Here is a 15544-nt window from a genome sequence, read left to right on the forward strand (position 1 = left end):
TCTTATCTTATTTCATCTTTATTTTTCACTTACGCTTCGCCTCCATCACCATTCTGGTAAAATCTGAATCTATGTGCTATTGTAAAAGTTCAAGATTGAATAGAATTTAATGAGAATTGACTTTATAGTATTTGTTTAATTTATTTATGTTTGGTTTAAGCACTTTACCTTTTATGGATTATGTTGTATGCTTTCTTAATTTCTTATTTCAATGTTTTTAAGTATTTTATGAAACTATTTGATATAAATATATTTTTCTTCTATGTTTACTGTAATATTGTTTAGCATTATTTTTTTTAAAATTAACCGGTCAGCCCGTCTAACCCGCGGCCTAAGGTGGGCTGGACTGGGTTGACCATTTAGAGGCCAAACAAAATGGGGAGCTGGCCTGCTACGTCAGCCAGTTTTGACATGTCTATACAAAACCAAAAACCAAAAAATAAAATCGAAATATTATTAAACCGAACCAAAAACGAATCGAATCGAACCGAACCGAAATATGAGTAAAAATGCAAAATGTCTAGCGATAATTTACACATCACATTAATTCTATTGAAACTTATAGATAGTATTCTTGCATTCGTTGGTACCTTCTTTTAAGATCGGAAACTACTCTTCTGCTGCGAAAATGTCCAACTTTTCAATTTCCCATTTTGTCACACGATGAATTTGAAGATATGGGCCGATTCTTACTGCAGACGAGAGAATCTACCAACGGTTCGTTAACTAAAAAATAACCTCAAATTCCCAAGATCCCAGCGCTAAATTGCTCTAATAATTCAAGAAAATGGAGGTCTACGATCCCCAAAGAGTGATCATGAATGATACTGCTGATGGAGGCTATCAATTATAATTCGGTTCACATGATCCCACTTCTCAGAAGAACCTCTATTTCCGCAATATCCTCTGTGAAATCTTCCCAAGCCCATTTGTTATCATCATCCCTATCATATTCTTTGACTAGGATCGCTGTCATGAATTCTCGCAATTTCGGGCCTTCTCAAAGGCTTTTGTCCTTGGCCCAGCAGTTGCGCTTGTACAGACCGCCGCCGGAGGATGAGGAGGAGGAGGAGCAGAGGATTGAGGACAGTGCAGGGAAAGTGGTTTCCCAAGTGGGTTTTGCGGAATCGGTTACTTCAATGGCACAACAGCCCGCAGAGAGGTTCACGCCTAAAAGAGCGGCTGTGCTCGTTTGTCTTTTTGAAGGGGATGATGGGGAATTTAGAGTAATTCTTACAAAAAGATCCTCGAAGCTGTCCACTCACTCTGGTAAATTTGATTGCATTTTCTTGAAATGGTTTTGAGGTTTCATGTAATTACTTTTCTATTTCTGGTTCATTATTTAAATTTTGACTTATTGATTTTTTGGGTCAAGACTCAAAACTGTTTTTGTTATTTGCTAATGCGAGTGTTGATGGAGATAGATTTGGATTCTGTTGATGATTGATGAAACCTTTTCTATTAACTGATGAAGGTGAAACTCGATTCCTTGCTGGTGTGTCAGATTAAATTAGGGACATTTTGAGGAGGGGATGTATAAGGGGCTAGGGCTTGCTGTTTTTTTTTTGGGTGATGGACAACCATTTGATTCTTGTGAGGATGTTCATTCACCGTTTGGCTAATTTACTAATTGGCTTTCCAAAATATGTTATTTTGCTCTGATGATTCAAGAATAGGAATCCAAATCTCGGTGTTTAAACTCAAAGTTTCCACGCTTCAGAAATCTTGATATATAAATTGTATTTGTAAAGAAATGCCGGTAGTCTGTGACTCCGTTAGAGTTTGGTTGATGGTGACTGCAGGTAACTGAGGTTGCTTTGTGCATATTGGTCACTTGGTTGTTGACTCTTACAAGGTTTTTGTGAGTTATTTTCAGTATTTTAACTTGTAAATTATGCAAATTATAGGTGAAGTTTCATTGCCTGGAGGTAAGGCTGAGGAGACAGACGCCAATGATGCTGAGACAGCAACAAGGGAAGCAAAGGAGGAGATTGGGTTGGATCCTTCACTAGTAAATGTTGTCACTTGTCTTGAACCATTCTTATCCAAGGTACCTCAACCTAGTTCATCGATCTACTCGGCTTTTATCTGTTCAGAATTTTTTTTTGATTCATTATGGATGTTCCTTTGTATGAATATTTTTACCAAAGTTACTATTCAGATGTGTTCTTAGGTTGTTAACACTTGCTTCATTGGGTGACAATGATTTTTGCTTCATTGGGGAGTTGTGCTCTCTACTCTTTGAATAAGTATACTAGTAGGAAAAAAAATTAACCGTAAATAATACTATAGTAAGCCATTATGTTTGGTTAAACTCTCTATTTGCACAAATCTTTGAGCTTATTCTGCTTGGCACATTAACTAACTTTAGTAGTATTTATGCAGCACCTCCTCAGAGTGATCCCTGTTATCGGCATTCTTTCCAACAAGAAAGACTTCACTCCCTCTCCTAATGCTGCTGAAGTGGAAGCCATATTTGACGCTCCGTTGGAAATGTTTCTCAAGGTATTTTCACAATTATCTACTTTTCCTTTACTCACGCCGTTCTCACCATGAAATGTCATGCTCAGGATGAGAATCGAAAATGGGAAAAAAGAGAGTGGATGGGCGTCGAGTATTTGCTGCATTTTTTCAACTACGAAATGAATGGAAAGAAGTACTTGATATGGGGTTTGACTGCCGGAATCTTGATTAGGGCTGCATCAGTTGTGTATCAGAAGCCACCTGCTTTTCTAGAGCAAAGCCCCAAGTACAAAATTCCTGGAGTTGTGCTTAAGGATACTACTATGACTTGAGATAGACCATTTTATCTCCCTCTTTCTTTTGGTTGTGCTGTGATCCATGTCTCAGTTCGTTTGCAAACTGTAATTGTTATGTGTTTATGGAAATATATATCTAGTCACCGAAAGGGTAAAATATTTGTACTATGAAATATAAGTTGGTCGATGAGGAGACTGGTTTTATCTATCCGCGTGGGATCCATGTTATATCAGACTGAACAATTGGAGCTATTTTTGGATGCAGTCGAATGGAGATCAATTCCTAAAATTTTACCTTTGAACTCGAGTTCAAACTTGTTTTAATAGCGGATATTGATTTCCGATTTCCAGTTTCTTGGGCCTGAACGGAAACTATATTTTGGGTTATTGAATATTGAGGCACCTTCTCCGCAGGTTATTTTTGCTTTAGCAACAATCGAGCTCGAATTCAGAAGTTAGAAAATTCAGTAACTAAGAAAAACACATTTATAAAATAAAAACAAACAAACAAACAAATAATAGTTCGTTGGTTCTCCAACCAAGTAAAAACTTCACCTATATTGAGGTCATTGATAACCAGATCTGTCCAGTGCTTTACAAGCAACCACCAATCTCCATGGATTCCAAAAGTTTCCGGAAATCAGAAACCCTCGTCCGATTAGCCCAAAGACTCCTCCTTCTCAATCCCAACGCACAGGATTCCAATACTCAGAATTCTGCTAGTGAATTGGTTCCTCAACAAGTCAACCCCAATACAGCTGCGGTTTTGATCTGTTTGTTTGAAGGTGAAAAGGGTGATCTTCGAGTGATTCTTACCAGAAGATCTTCAACGATGTCCTCTCATTCCGGTAGTGGCATCCTGTTGCTGTAACAAAATATGTATAGGGATCGTAAAATTTTGTTGGGCTAATTTTTATTCATGTTCAGGTGAAGTCGCGTTGCCGGGAGGGAAGAGGGATGCATGTGATTTGAATAATTCTGATACTGCTTTGAGAGAAGCTAAGGAGGAAATTGGACTGGACCCCTCCATTGTAGAAGTTGTTACTATTCTTGAACCTTTCCACACAAAGGTACAATGGGGTCTTGATTTGGTAAAACTATTTGCGGGAATGTTATACTTAATCCCCTATTTCTTGTTTAACTTGTCGATTTTTCTGCCGAAGATGTTGAATTCCCCAGTCTTAATGGTTGCAGAAAGAAATTACTGTGTTTCCAGTAGTTGGAATATTGTGGGACAAGAATGCCTTCAAACCAGCCCCAAATGCCGATGAAGTGGAATCTATATTTGATGCTCCTCTAGAAATGTTTTTAAAGGTGGGTTTCTTGGAATCAATTCATTTCGAGTCTCAATCTCGCAAGTTTAGAATAATAATTATTATTATTTGATGGGATGATCAGGATGAAAATCGAAGAGAAGAGGAGAGGGAGTGGATGGGTTATAAATATTTGCTGCATTTCTTTAATCACCCGTGGGAGAAGGAATCTTACGTGATATGGGCTCTGACTGCTGGAATCTTAATCAAGGCTGCATCAATTGTGTACCAGAAACCACCTGCTTTTGAAGAACGTAGGCCTACGTTCTGGAAAGGAGGGAGAACCAATGAAGATGATGTTCTTGCTTGACAAGTCCAGCATTCTTATTACAACCTTGGACTTAATTGGTTCTTTCATTACTTCGTATTGATTTTGAAATTTGATACTTGCGACTGAAAGTGGATTTTCAGCTATTGTTATCTATATATTATTTAATAGAACTTGAGTCTCGAGCCCTTTTAATAATTGGTTTTGGTTCAAGTTTGGTTACACTACCAAGTTTACATAAATAGTGTCAATCGACCTGAATCCAAAAAGGTGAAATAGAACTTTCAATGTTTATCTAATCTATTAACTTTCCATTTTCTCATATGCATGACTTAATTTATACACGCAACTTGTGTGCATGATGTACTCTATTTGATTGTAAGAAAAAGTTTTAATCCCTTGGAAGAGGATGCAATGGAGATTATCTTTTAAAAAGTTTTGCAGGAGTAAAAAAATGTTCAGACGAAGTTTTAATCCTTTGGAAGAGAACGCAGTGGAGCTCGATTTTTTAATCACTTGGAAAAAAGTTTCAAAGAAGTAAAAAATAATAAAATTCCGTTGCCGGGACTTGAACCCGGGTCTCTCGGGTGAGAGCCGAGTATCCTAACCAACTAGACTACAACGGAGCTTGTGACCCGTACAACGTATTTCTAATATTTATTTATTTATATTATATCTTTCCTGACGATTGAAAAGTATGTATAGAGCATTAAATTATTTCAACTTGTACACGTACAAAAAAATTAATAGTCACTGCACTAATAATCAATGTCATCGATATATTGCTGTATGGAGTTAGTTGGCCAACCCACTGATATATATCATGAATGCAAATTGATTGCTTCAGCACGTAACACAGACAAAAAAAAAGTATAAAAAAGCAACCTCATGGCCCTCAATTATCCAAAGAAGGGGTTTGTGCCTTGATTCCATATAATAACGTTTATTAAAATTTGAACTTAATTAATACATATCTCGGTCCACATGATAATTAATGAAGATGATACTGTAAATCCTTAATTCAAAAAAGAATCTATTACATGGCGGACGCACAGGAAAATAGAGTAGTATGCTGCTTCAGTTGGGTGTATGGCATCCCAAAACACATATTTTGAGTCATCCATGCAAACGACCGACCCCGGATTGCAAGCGAATGATGCCTCCAACAGTCCAGTTCCACAGCATCCCACGTTTACTTTTTCAAACCCTGAAATACATACATACGTACGTGTATATACATAAATATAATTATTAAAAAATGATTATTTTTTTCAAAATTAATTCCAAATAATATATCCTCACCAAACTGACGAGGGTTCTTGACAATATCATCCAAGGGCTTGTAGATGTCGATATAGGCCACCCGGGCACCTGCATGACTCATCTGCCGCATATCTGCGAGCGTGGTCAGGAGCATGCGGTTGTAATCCTGTGCTACGGTGCACAGTGACTCGATACACCCACGATTCGTTAAAGCGTTGTTGGAATTCAGCGTTATGACCGCTGGCACGCATCCTATTGGCGGCAGCCCCGCGATCACAATGTTCCTCGCCCCCAACTCCACTAAACCCTACATGTATGATAATTGTAACCGCATTATTGATTACAAAATTAAAGAGAAAATAGATCATTAGTACAGCAGCTGTCTCTCTGCTATTTGTCCCAACAATTATTAAGCTTTGATGATGGACTTGGAACAGGTATGCCCTGCCCTGCATGCTGTCTCATTTTAATTTGCTACCACGATGTATCGAATAAAAATATTCATTCCAAAGAGTCTGGCCTAAATGCATTTTCTTGCGTCAAATTAATAATATTTATATTGTTTGAAAGATAAAAGGCCCGCAAAAGGTCTCATTGATCATGACAGATCATTAGAGTTGCACATTATGAGACTAAACCTTGGAATTTGGATCCTTCGTACATAATTTGAAGAATTTCAAATCATCAAAATTAATGTGCTTTTCGAAATTATATCAATAATTCAAATCAGGGGTAACTTATAAAAATTTCATAATTTTTATTTATTTCGATGTCTATATACAGTATCTTTACTTTATTTACTTTATTATAAATGGAATATCATGTAAAACAACCATTTTAATTTGATTTCTTGTGTGTTTTTTTTTTTATTTTTAACATTCTTTATATTTGTTGTTTATCCTAATCCAACATAATCAATGATACAGAAGTTTCCAAAATTTGAAAAATCGTATTATAGTACGTACCTGTATGAATAGCTGTACGTTATGTAAAATGAACTTCTGGTAGGTGGAGATAGTGTAGGTTAGTCTTCGGAACGGCAGGCCATAGTAATTGATCATGAAATCATTTGTTCCCGCACTACAAAAAAAAATAGCTTTATTTATCAGCTTTCTGGCTCCCTCTTTCCCAATGGAGGACTCCATTCGCCTTATATACTCTTTAAAATTGTCCACTTGCATTTGCATTGTAAGCACACCCTGTCAATATCATATATATTTTAGACGGAGGGAGATATGCACATCAGAAATTTGATTCAAATTAAGTTCAATTTTGTAGGAGATGAAAGATAAGGAGTAGGAAAGATGCATCTAGTTTAGCTGTAAGCGGATCGAAGCCGGAGCCAGCAGAAGCAAAGGAAACTCCGGTCTTGAGTTCGTCGAGGCTAAGTGTTGAGTCCAAATACGGTGGTATATAATCTTTCATCCCCAAGTAGCGAGCTGTCATATACATAGTAAATATGTGATATTAATAATTCTAGAATTGTAAATATGATATCAACATGAATGAATTCGTTTTTAATTCATTTTTCATATGATTGGGCGAGCTATAACATTTTAATTATTTGAAAATTTTACAAAAGGAATAAACATTATATATATATATATATATATTTGTGTGTGTGTGTGTATGTGTGTGTGTGTGTGTGTGTGAAATGTATACATGGAACAAGATATTAATCATGTACGTACCCACAAAATCCGTAGCAAGAAGGCCATTGGTAAACCTTCCGGTGGCGATGTGGTTGGGAAATCTCCGACCGTAAGGCGGGAAGTTGCCTTTGAAAGTTGTTTTCAAGAAATTATTGTTGCCGGAATCAACAGTGGAGTCGCCGAACACAAAAATGGCGGAAACTGAAACATTCTTCGGTGGAGAGACTTGCTCTTTTAAGCTTCGAGTCTCAGCAGTGTATAATATAAGCAGATAATGAACAAGGAAAATTATGGCAACCCAGCGAGATGAACAGCGGAGAGACATCATGATCGGAAATGACCCGCAACACCGAGTTAAAGAAAATATTGTCTTTGTACCGATATGTATATATATATATATAATATGTGTATATACAGTACTACATGTGTAAGCATTATAGGGATTAAAATATTGACAGAGAGGAGCAAGCCCATTATCGAAGCATGGACCGAGTGACGCAGTAAGTGTACAAAACATTGAAAATAATACATCATTTTATTTTTCATTATTAATGCAAACCAGGTAGCGATGATATATAGATCAACATATCAAATTTTTTTGAAAAAAAAAAAGATAAAGAAATCAAAAAATTGTCTGAAATAATTGGTGATTAAAAACATTAGGCAGCATACGAAGTTCGCGGGAGTACTATCAGAACTTTCGACATGCACAAACACGTAGCTGCGGTAGCCTAAATACCTCGTAGGTCATTTTCTTAAAAAAAAAGTTGACCGAAGTAAAAAAAAAAAAAAAAAAAAACAAAAAAAAAAAAAAAAAAAAAAAAAACCCGAGATTCAACACCATGAACTCAATGCCACCTACTATTCATATTTAAGCTAGGTAACTAATACACATCGATTCACCACCACTCAAGATTTGGTATCTGGGGCCAGAATTGAAACCATTTGATAAGGCAAAGAGATATTAATAGAGAACAGATCGATCCACGTATATACTTTGTTGGACTTTGTACTTTAGTCTATTGAGTTCTTTTCATTTTGAATGAAAATTAGATAAGGATTTTATGAGCTTTTTAAGTGGATGCTAAGTTTAGAATGAAGAATGTCTCATATTGAAAAATAATCAAAATATTGGTGAGTTTATGTTAATTTACACTTTGTGAATGTGTAAGAATCGAATGGTTAAGAGTCTCTCTCATGCGCGTCTATGCAGTGTCACGCCCCGAGACCGGGGTTAGTCGACACCGGCGTTGTTTTACAACCACACAATTGAAAACAACAAGCCTCGTAGTACAGTATAAACCAAAAACCAGTCAATTTCATTATTAACTCAAAATAATCTTGTCTTACAGCGATAAATTCCAAAACGAAATAAAATGTGCGGAAACATTGTACAACTTGAATCAAAACTTAGGAAGAACTTAAGCGAGAAATCTTCATATCTCGAAACTTCATCACCAACCCCGAAGTATGTCTTATTCATCGCCGTCTACTTGATCTTCGTTCTTATCTGGAGAGAGATGTAAGGGGTGGGTGTTTTGGGAAACACTCAGCAAGTGGGGGCCGATCGATTACCACAAGTACATATAAATATAATTTAAAACCCTTATTGCAAACTGATTTTCAAAACGTAGTATATCATATCAGATCAGAATCAGAATCGAAATGCGAAACAGAGATTATCATACATTCAGAACAGAACGAATCAGAACAAACGAAAACACTGTTATTCATCTCGTATCCATGGTCAAATTGTCCCCAATATGGTAGTCCTCTAAGGGGTGAGGCCAAAACACAGTTCTATACCCACTGATGGGGGCCAGAACGAAGTTTTATACCACTGATAGGGGCCAAAACAAAGTTTTATACGCCCTGATAGGATCAATGTAGAACATAAAATCGTCGTTCCATATCCCACTCGAATCATAACAGTGCAACACAAGATCAGATATATCAAACAACACTTATCGGAATTTTTGAATGAACTCAGCAGAATCAAAGAAAATCGGAAATAGGAGGAAACATATCGTACATCGATCGAGATTTTATGAAATATATAATAGTATTTTCGAAAGTGGTTTGACACACAAACAAGTATGTCATGAAATACTTATACAAAGTTTAAATTACAAAGAAATACATAGCAAAAGCCCACTTACTTGATTTCGTTTGGATTAAAACGCTAGAAGGACTCTTCTTGATTCAAGATACACACCCGAGATTCATTGAAACGACTGCTTATTCGTTTTCTTAAAACGTGTTAGAAATTTTTTTTTTTTTTAAAAAAAACCTCACTAAATCGGCCGAGATGCATAATCACATGCATAAAATATTTTGAAACCATTTTAAAAGTAAATCAACCAACTAACATTTGAAAATCAAAGGAAATAGCTCATACTATAACCTCTCAAAAACCACTCATAAATAATTAAAAGTCATAAAAATATTCTTAACATAACTTAAAATCATAAATAATAACTAGCGCGGAAAACTAGCGTCGGTCCTCGGGTTATGTGCACCTTCAGTCCAGTCAGATCAACCATCAAAACCTCCATAAACATAATCGTCATAATAACCTGCATCAATCACACCTAGTGAGTCTAAAGACTCAACACGTCATATCCTTGATAACAAATACTACATATACAGATCACATGCAACAGTGAAAAATACTTGTACTTAAAATATCGTTTTCATGAAGATGCATAAACATAACATTTTCGTAAATATTTTCATGATGCATAAACTTTAAATAAAAACATTTTCATAATGATGCATCAACTTTAAACATAAACATTTTCATATCAACATAAACATATTCCTATTCATATCCATATCTATATTCGTATCCATATTCATATTCATATTCATGTTCGTGTTTGTTGAATTCAGATCGTGATTGTGACTCACTACAAGAATTTCTGCATACAACAACACACATACGACAACGGTTTTTCACAAAAACCGTTGTCGTATGCTTTTTAACAACGATTTTATCGAAAACCGTTGTCTTTTGGGGGTCAAAGACAACGGTTTTTAAAAACCGTTGTCTTTTTGGGGTTAAAGACAACGGTTTTTGTGATCAAAGACAACGGTTCTATAGAACCGTTCTCTTTGAGCGTTTTTTTTGAGTCAACGACAACAGTTCTATGAACTGTTGTCGATTAGCGTGTTTTTTTAGACAAACAACAACGGTTTTGGAAATCGTTGCAATATTTAGCGACAGTTTATTCAAAAACCGTCGCTAATTTTAGCGACGGTGTCTCAAAACCGTCGCTACGTTTAACTTTGCGACGGTTTTAATATAACCGTCGCTACTTTTATCGTGGTTTTTTTGACAAACAACAACGGTTTTGGAAATCGTTGCAATATTTAGCGACAGTTAATTCAAAAACCGTCGCTAATTTTAGCGACGGTTTTGAGACACCGTCGCTACGTTTAACTTTGCGACGGTGACACCGTCGCTACGTTTAACTTTGCGACGGTTTTAATATAACCGCCGCTAATGTTACCGTGGTTTTTTTGACAAACAACAACGGTTTTGGAAAACGTTGCAATATTTAGCGACGGTTATGAAATAACTGTCGCTACATTTAGCGACGGTTTGTAAAAACCGTCGCTAAGTTTAAATTCGCGACGGTTTTAACATAACTGTCGCTAATTTTAGCGTGGTTTTTTTGACAAACTACAACGGTTTTGGAAAACGTTGCAATATATAGCGACGGTTATTTCAACAACCGTTGCTAATTTAGTGACAGGTTTGTCAAAACCGTCGCTATGTTTAACGTAGCGACGGTTTTGAAATAACCGTCGCTAAATTTTAGCGACAGTTTAAATCCAAACCGTTGCCAAATAAAAATATGCGACAGTTTATTATATACCGTCGCCAATAGCGACGGTTTAACCAAAACCCGTCGCAAACTGTCTATAAATATCCCAATTTTCGTTCCATTTTCCTCCACAACACGTAAAATTTTTTTAACCACTTTATAACACTTAAAATTTTTCTCTTTTACACCATTTTATTACTTCACACAACACTTAAAGTTTTTTATCTTATACAATTTTATCACTTTCACACAACACTTAAAGTTTTTTATCTTACACAATTTTATCACTTTCAGACAACACGTAAAATTTTTCTAACCACTTTATAACACTTAAAATTTTTCTCTTTTACACGATTTTACTACATCACAACACTTAAAATTTTTTTCTTTTACACGATTTTAGTTTGGATTATTAGTTTCTTTTATATTTATTAAATTATTAAAAGTATTTTTTTTATTTTTCGAAACAAATTAGCGACGGAACTCTTGAAAGATGACCGTCGCTAAAATTAGCGACGGGCGTGATTACCACGGTCGCTAATTTTAAATTAGCGACGGTTTATGTAACCGTCGCTAATTTAAAATTAGCGACGGGTTTTGCCGTTTTTGTAGTAGTGACTCGTATTCTTAAACGTATTGGGCGATGGATCCATCTAAAGAAAACCACAGTACTGGGCGGCGAGGGACACCAGCAACACTCTCACCGGTCAACTGGGCCCTGGCCTACGTATTAACATATCATGGCATTGGAAATACGATCGTCGGGGCTCCCTCAGGGGCCTTTTCCCATAAATGGGCTCCCTCTGGGGCCTTCTCCCCTCACGACATCTCCAATCATATTCATCGTATTCGTATTCGTATCAACGGAAACACGATCGTCGGGCTCCCACTGGGACCATAACCCTCACGATATTTCCAACATGTAGTAGTCACAATCCCTTCACATCCTTCAACATGTTATCATCACTTAATAAAAATCATGTATATACATATCGTTTTATTTTTGAAACCAAGCATGCAACATGTCTTTTAAATGTCAAAGATTAAACCAAAAAAAAAATCCATGAACATTTAAAATAAACGTTTTAACATATAAAAATCATAAAAACATAAACGTTTTAACATATTAAAATCCGTAAACATTTAAAATAAACGTATTAACATCTTAAAAATTCATCAACACTTAAAATTGACATATTAACATATAAAAATTCATAAACATCCATAATCATAAAAATAATCATATTAGCATATAAAATAGCATTTAGGACACTGCCATGACGTCTACTAATTTCTAGGTGTAAAAAGACCGTTTTACCCCTGGACGTGACGTTTTACATTTTTGACGTTTTCTTGATTTTATTGACTCTAACATGTCCTAAGTAATTATTTAAGCCTACATAAATTTTCTCATATTTTTATTTAGCCTAAATTGAGGACTTTTAAATTAATCTTTAAATGTGACGTATTAATGCGTTTTAATCCCGAATTAAACCAAACCTTAATATAAAATTCTCAAATTAAAAACTTAGACTTATAATAATTATTTAAGCTTAAACCTAATTTTTCATTATTTTATAAAGCTTAAAACTAGGCTTTTCAATTAACTCGTTAATTGACGTTTCGCGCTGCGATTAAATTCCGAATAAATCTAAAACTCGTTATTTTGATCCCAAATTTTAAACATAACATTTTTAATATTTATTCTACCCTTCCAAGTCTTGAGACACCCCCGTGAACCCATGGAATCAATTTTGGCTTAATTAATCTCGTTTTTGACCCTTCGACGAACACACCGAGCCATCTCCTAATATACCCGAGCCACGCCCGAGCCACATTGAGCCAAAACCTAGCCAATCCACCTAGGGACCCTATTGACCAAGCCCAGGCCAAATAACATGACCCTAACCCGCTCAAAAAGCCTACTGAACTTGACCCAATTCTGCACTATCCTAGAACTCGCGCCTATAGATTCCTAGTGACACTAGGACACCTCCAGTCGAGCCACCACCGAGCCCAGCACACCCTGACCTTCCCTGGACCAAGCCCAGACCCTTCCCAGACCAGCCCAAGCCCCTGGACCCCGCCCCCCGAGCCACCTGAACAGCACAGCAGCCTCGGGCGTTTGTGATGCTTCCCTCACGATTTCCACTTCCAGCTGAGCCAGCACCAAACCCAGCCGCACCAAGCCCTGGCCCGACCCCTGCCCATCTCCCTTGGACCCTAACAGACCACTCTGGCTCGCCACCAGGCCAGCCGCAAGCCCCCTAGCCGTGACTCTCCTGCTCGCGCATGGGGAAGAGTCCCAACTCCCATGGACTCTTCCCTAGCGTTTTCCGTCGACCCTAGCCGCCCTAGGACCCTCCCTAGCCTTCAAACCTGACCCCGGCCGAGCCCCCTACCAGTCCTGGCCAGCCCCTAGACCCAATGCAAGGAAGACGAGCCACCTGAATATACATAACTTACGTTTCCTTGTCCTGGCTATTCCCACGTTTTCCAGCTTTGGTATAACAGATTGTGCAGCATGTTTCGTGTTTTCTAAGGCCTCTAAATTTGTGTAAAACTATCCCTTTTCAATTCTTAATCATGGCAGCCCCTTATATACATGTAAATCATGATTTTTGGATCAAATTACATGTTTTTAAAACCATATAATATGCATATACGAAAATAATAAGGTTGTGCCTTGTTTTTCATGCAAAACAATTTTTAATAATTACTATGGTGTGAAAGATGAGAAAAAGAAGAAATATTGCGTGCCTTTGCGTTTTAAACGCACGATTATTTGTTGACGATTGACGAAGAACGGGACAAGAACCTTGGCTTGAACTCTACCTTGAAATTCTCGATTTTCTTCTTTAAATTGTGGTGTATGTGAGCCGTGCACTTTGAGGAGTTTTGAAAGAGAAAAATATAAGATTTGAGGCGTGTAGCAAAGTGTAGGGTTGGGGGTGATTATCTTATTTAAATACTAATTAATTCCCTAAATAAGGTTTAGGCCTATTAAGCTAATAAATTAGGCCCAATAGTAATTAATTAAAATATTTAAAATATTTAAAAATAATTTTGATTAATAAACCTTGTGAATTTATTAGCCGAGTTGTCAAAACGTTCGTATTTTTGTTGAAAATCCAACACCGATAAAAATTACGGTCCGGCGTATAAAATCACCTAAAAACCCCTTATTTTCAAAAATAAGAAAAAGTATCACCCATATTTTAAATAATTAAAAACAATTATTTAATAAAATCATTTTCTATTTTTCAGCCATCGGTCTCTGTTCCTCGATCGCAACTTGAATATTCCTTAAAAAATACATTTTAATGAAACCATGTAAAAAATATAATTTTAAACATGTCAATATGCAAAACATAATTAATTAATGCAATTAAAACATTTAATTAAAATAAAAGAATTAAATAATTCAAATGCATGTGGTTTGCGTGGACCTTAAAATTTTCGAGGCGTTACATTCATGCTCTAATAGTGAGTGATTTTGGCTCCCTTAAGTGCAAATGGAGAGTGATTTTGACTGCATAAATCTCTTCCAAGATTGGTGCACTTCCATATTGAACAGTCTTCACATTTGATACCACTTAAATGTCATTACTCATGGTCATTAACATCCTCTTAATGACACCTATTCATGGCCATTAACCTCATATTTAAAATACCTATTAATGATTATTAACTTCCTCTTAATTATCATTATTTTTCTTTTAATATAAGTAGTTTAATGGCTGATTTGTTGTGGTTTAATTTAGTCTTTAACAATGGTGATAAAAGGTCAATAATGAGGGAAAAATGATTATTCAAATTTTCAATATTATGATTGCAGGGAACGCGAAAAATGTTGGGCCAAAAAGAATAAGCTGAAATTTTCTATGACATATATAGGTCTCCCTGTTGCAAGATTTCGGGTCTTCACATGCAGAGGGTACAAGTCAAGGGCCCAATTTGCACTGGAAAAAGCTTGACTTGTATGCAAACATACGAGTGTGACCAGAGTACGTCAAATGTCGGACCGATCAAGACAATTTCTCACAAAAGTTCACCTAACTTTTGCTATTTTCCTGAAATTTTTATTTTCAAAAAATTCACTCTAGATCTTTCTGGATGTCACCTTCCACCAGCCTGACTATTGGTGCCCTATATGGCGGAATGTTAGTGCTCCAGCTGAGCGATCTTTGGGCTTTCGGATGGCCATTCTGAGACTGTTCGTATGGAATCCAATTGCCTATGTATAAAAGCAGCCTCGAGTCCTTCAAGAATAATTCACATTTACGCCACTTTCAACCCTTTTCTTGTCTTTGCTTCCTACTGCTCTACTCCAACTCGTGATAAAGTTCAAGTACTTATTCAGTTCATCATCGTTGTACTTTTGTGCTAGGTTACTGTTGGATGTTCCGTTATATCTTGAGAAACAATAGTCCAAATTGATCCTCGAATCACACATGGG

General features: G+C 36.4%; 3 protein-coding genes and 1 non-coding gene across 4 annotated transcripts; 2 read left to right on the top strand and 2 right to left on the bottom strand.

Annotated features, from left to right (window-relative positions):
• Positions 1-568: 568 nt before the first annotated feature.
• On the top strand, positions 569-2989 carry LOC140979667 (nudix hydrolase 15, mitochondrial-like). The gene is made up of 4 exons (XM_073445175.1): positions 569-1269; positions 1908-2050; positions 2386-2505; positions 2571-2989. The coding sequence occupies exons 1-4, from the start codon at positions 822-824 to the stop codon at positions 2793-2795; spliced, it is 936 nt and encodes a 311-aa protein (XP_073301276.1). The 5' UTR covers positions 569-821; the 3' UTR covers positions 2796-2989.
• A 275-nt stretch (positions 2990-3264) lies between these two features.
• On the top strand, positions 3265-4513 carry LOC140979675 (nudix hydrolase 15, mitochondrial-like). Its single transcript, XM_073445183.1, has 4 exons — positions 3265-3607; positions 3687-3829; positions 3954-4073; positions 4158-4513. The coding sequence occupies exons 1-4, from the start codon at positions 3376-3378 to the stop codon at positions 4380-4382; spliced, it is 720 nt and encodes a 239-aa protein (XP_073301284.1). The 5' UTR covers positions 3265-3375; the 3' UTR covers positions 4383-4513.
• Positions 4514-4893: 380 nt separating this feature from the next.
• Positions 4894-4966, bottom strand: TRNAE-CUC (transfer RNA glutamic acid (anticodon CUC)). The gene has a single exon. It is a non-coding gene; the product is annotated as a tRNA-Glu (tRNA).
• A 279-nt stretch (positions 4967-5245) lies between these two features.
• Positions 5246-7722, bottom strand: LOC140985863 (GDSL esterase/lipase At5g45960-like). Its single transcript, XM_073453829.1, has 5 exons — positions 7295-7722; positions 6912-7042; positions 6569-6802; positions 5643-5910; positions 5246-5547 (listed from the first exon to the last, which is right to left on the bottom strand). The coding sequence occupies exons 1-5, from the start codon at positions 7581-7583 to the stop codon at positions 5357-5359; spliced, it is 1113 nt and encodes a 370-aa protein (XP_073309930.1). The 5' UTR covers positions 7584-7722; the 3' UTR covers positions 5246-5356.
• Between the last annotated feature and the right edge of the window lie 7822 nt (positions 7723-15544).

Source organism: Primulina huaijiensis, chromosome 1, assembly GCF_012295235.1.
Source record: "Primulina huaijiensis isolate GDHJ02 chromosome 1, ASM1229523v2, whole genome shotgun sequence".
Classification (NCBI taxonomy): Eukaryota; Viridiplantae; Streptophyta; class Magnoliopsida; order Lamiales; family Gesneriaceae; genus Primulina; species Primulina huaijiensis.

Excerpts from the sequence above, each read along its gene's own strand:
- LOC140979667 (XM_073445175.1), top strand. The coding sequence starts at position 822 with ATGATACTGCTGATGGAGGCTATCAATTATAATTCGGTTCACATGATC. Across the intron at positions 1,270-1,907 it reads GAAGCTGTCCACTCACTCTG|GTGAAGTTTCATTGCCTGGA; the intron begins GTAAATTTGATT and ends TGCAAATTATAG. Across the intron at positions 2,051-2,385 it reads TTGAACCATTCTTATCCAAG|CACCTCCTCAGAGTGATCCC; the intron begins GTACCTCAACCT and ends GTATTTATGCAG.
- LOC140979675 (XM_073445183.1), top strand. The coding sequence starts at position 3,376 with ATGGATTCCAAAAGTTTCCGGAAATCAGAAACCCTCGTCCGATTAGCC. Across the intron at positions 3,830-3,953 it reads TTGAACCTTTCCACACAAAG|AAAGAAATTACTGTGTTTCC; the intron begins GTACAATGGGGT and ends TAATGGTTGCAG. Across the intron at positions 4,074-4,157 it reads CTCTAGAAATGTTTTTAAAG|GATGAAAATCGAAGAGAAGA; the intron begins GTGGGTTTCTTG and ends TGGGATGATCAG.
- LOC140985863 (XM_073453829.1), bottom strand. The coding sequence starts at position 7,583 with ATGATGTCTCTCCGCTGTTCATCTCGCTGGGTTGCCATAATTTTCCTT. Across the intron at positions 5,911-6,568 it reads ACGTACAGCTATTCATACAG|GGTTTAGTGGAGTTGGGGGC; the intron begins GTACGTACTATA and ends TCATACATGTAG. Across the intron at positions 5,548-5,642 it reads CAAGAACCCTCGTCAGTTTG|GGTTTGAAAAAGTAAACGTG; the intron begins GTGAGGATATAT and ends TATGTATTTCAG.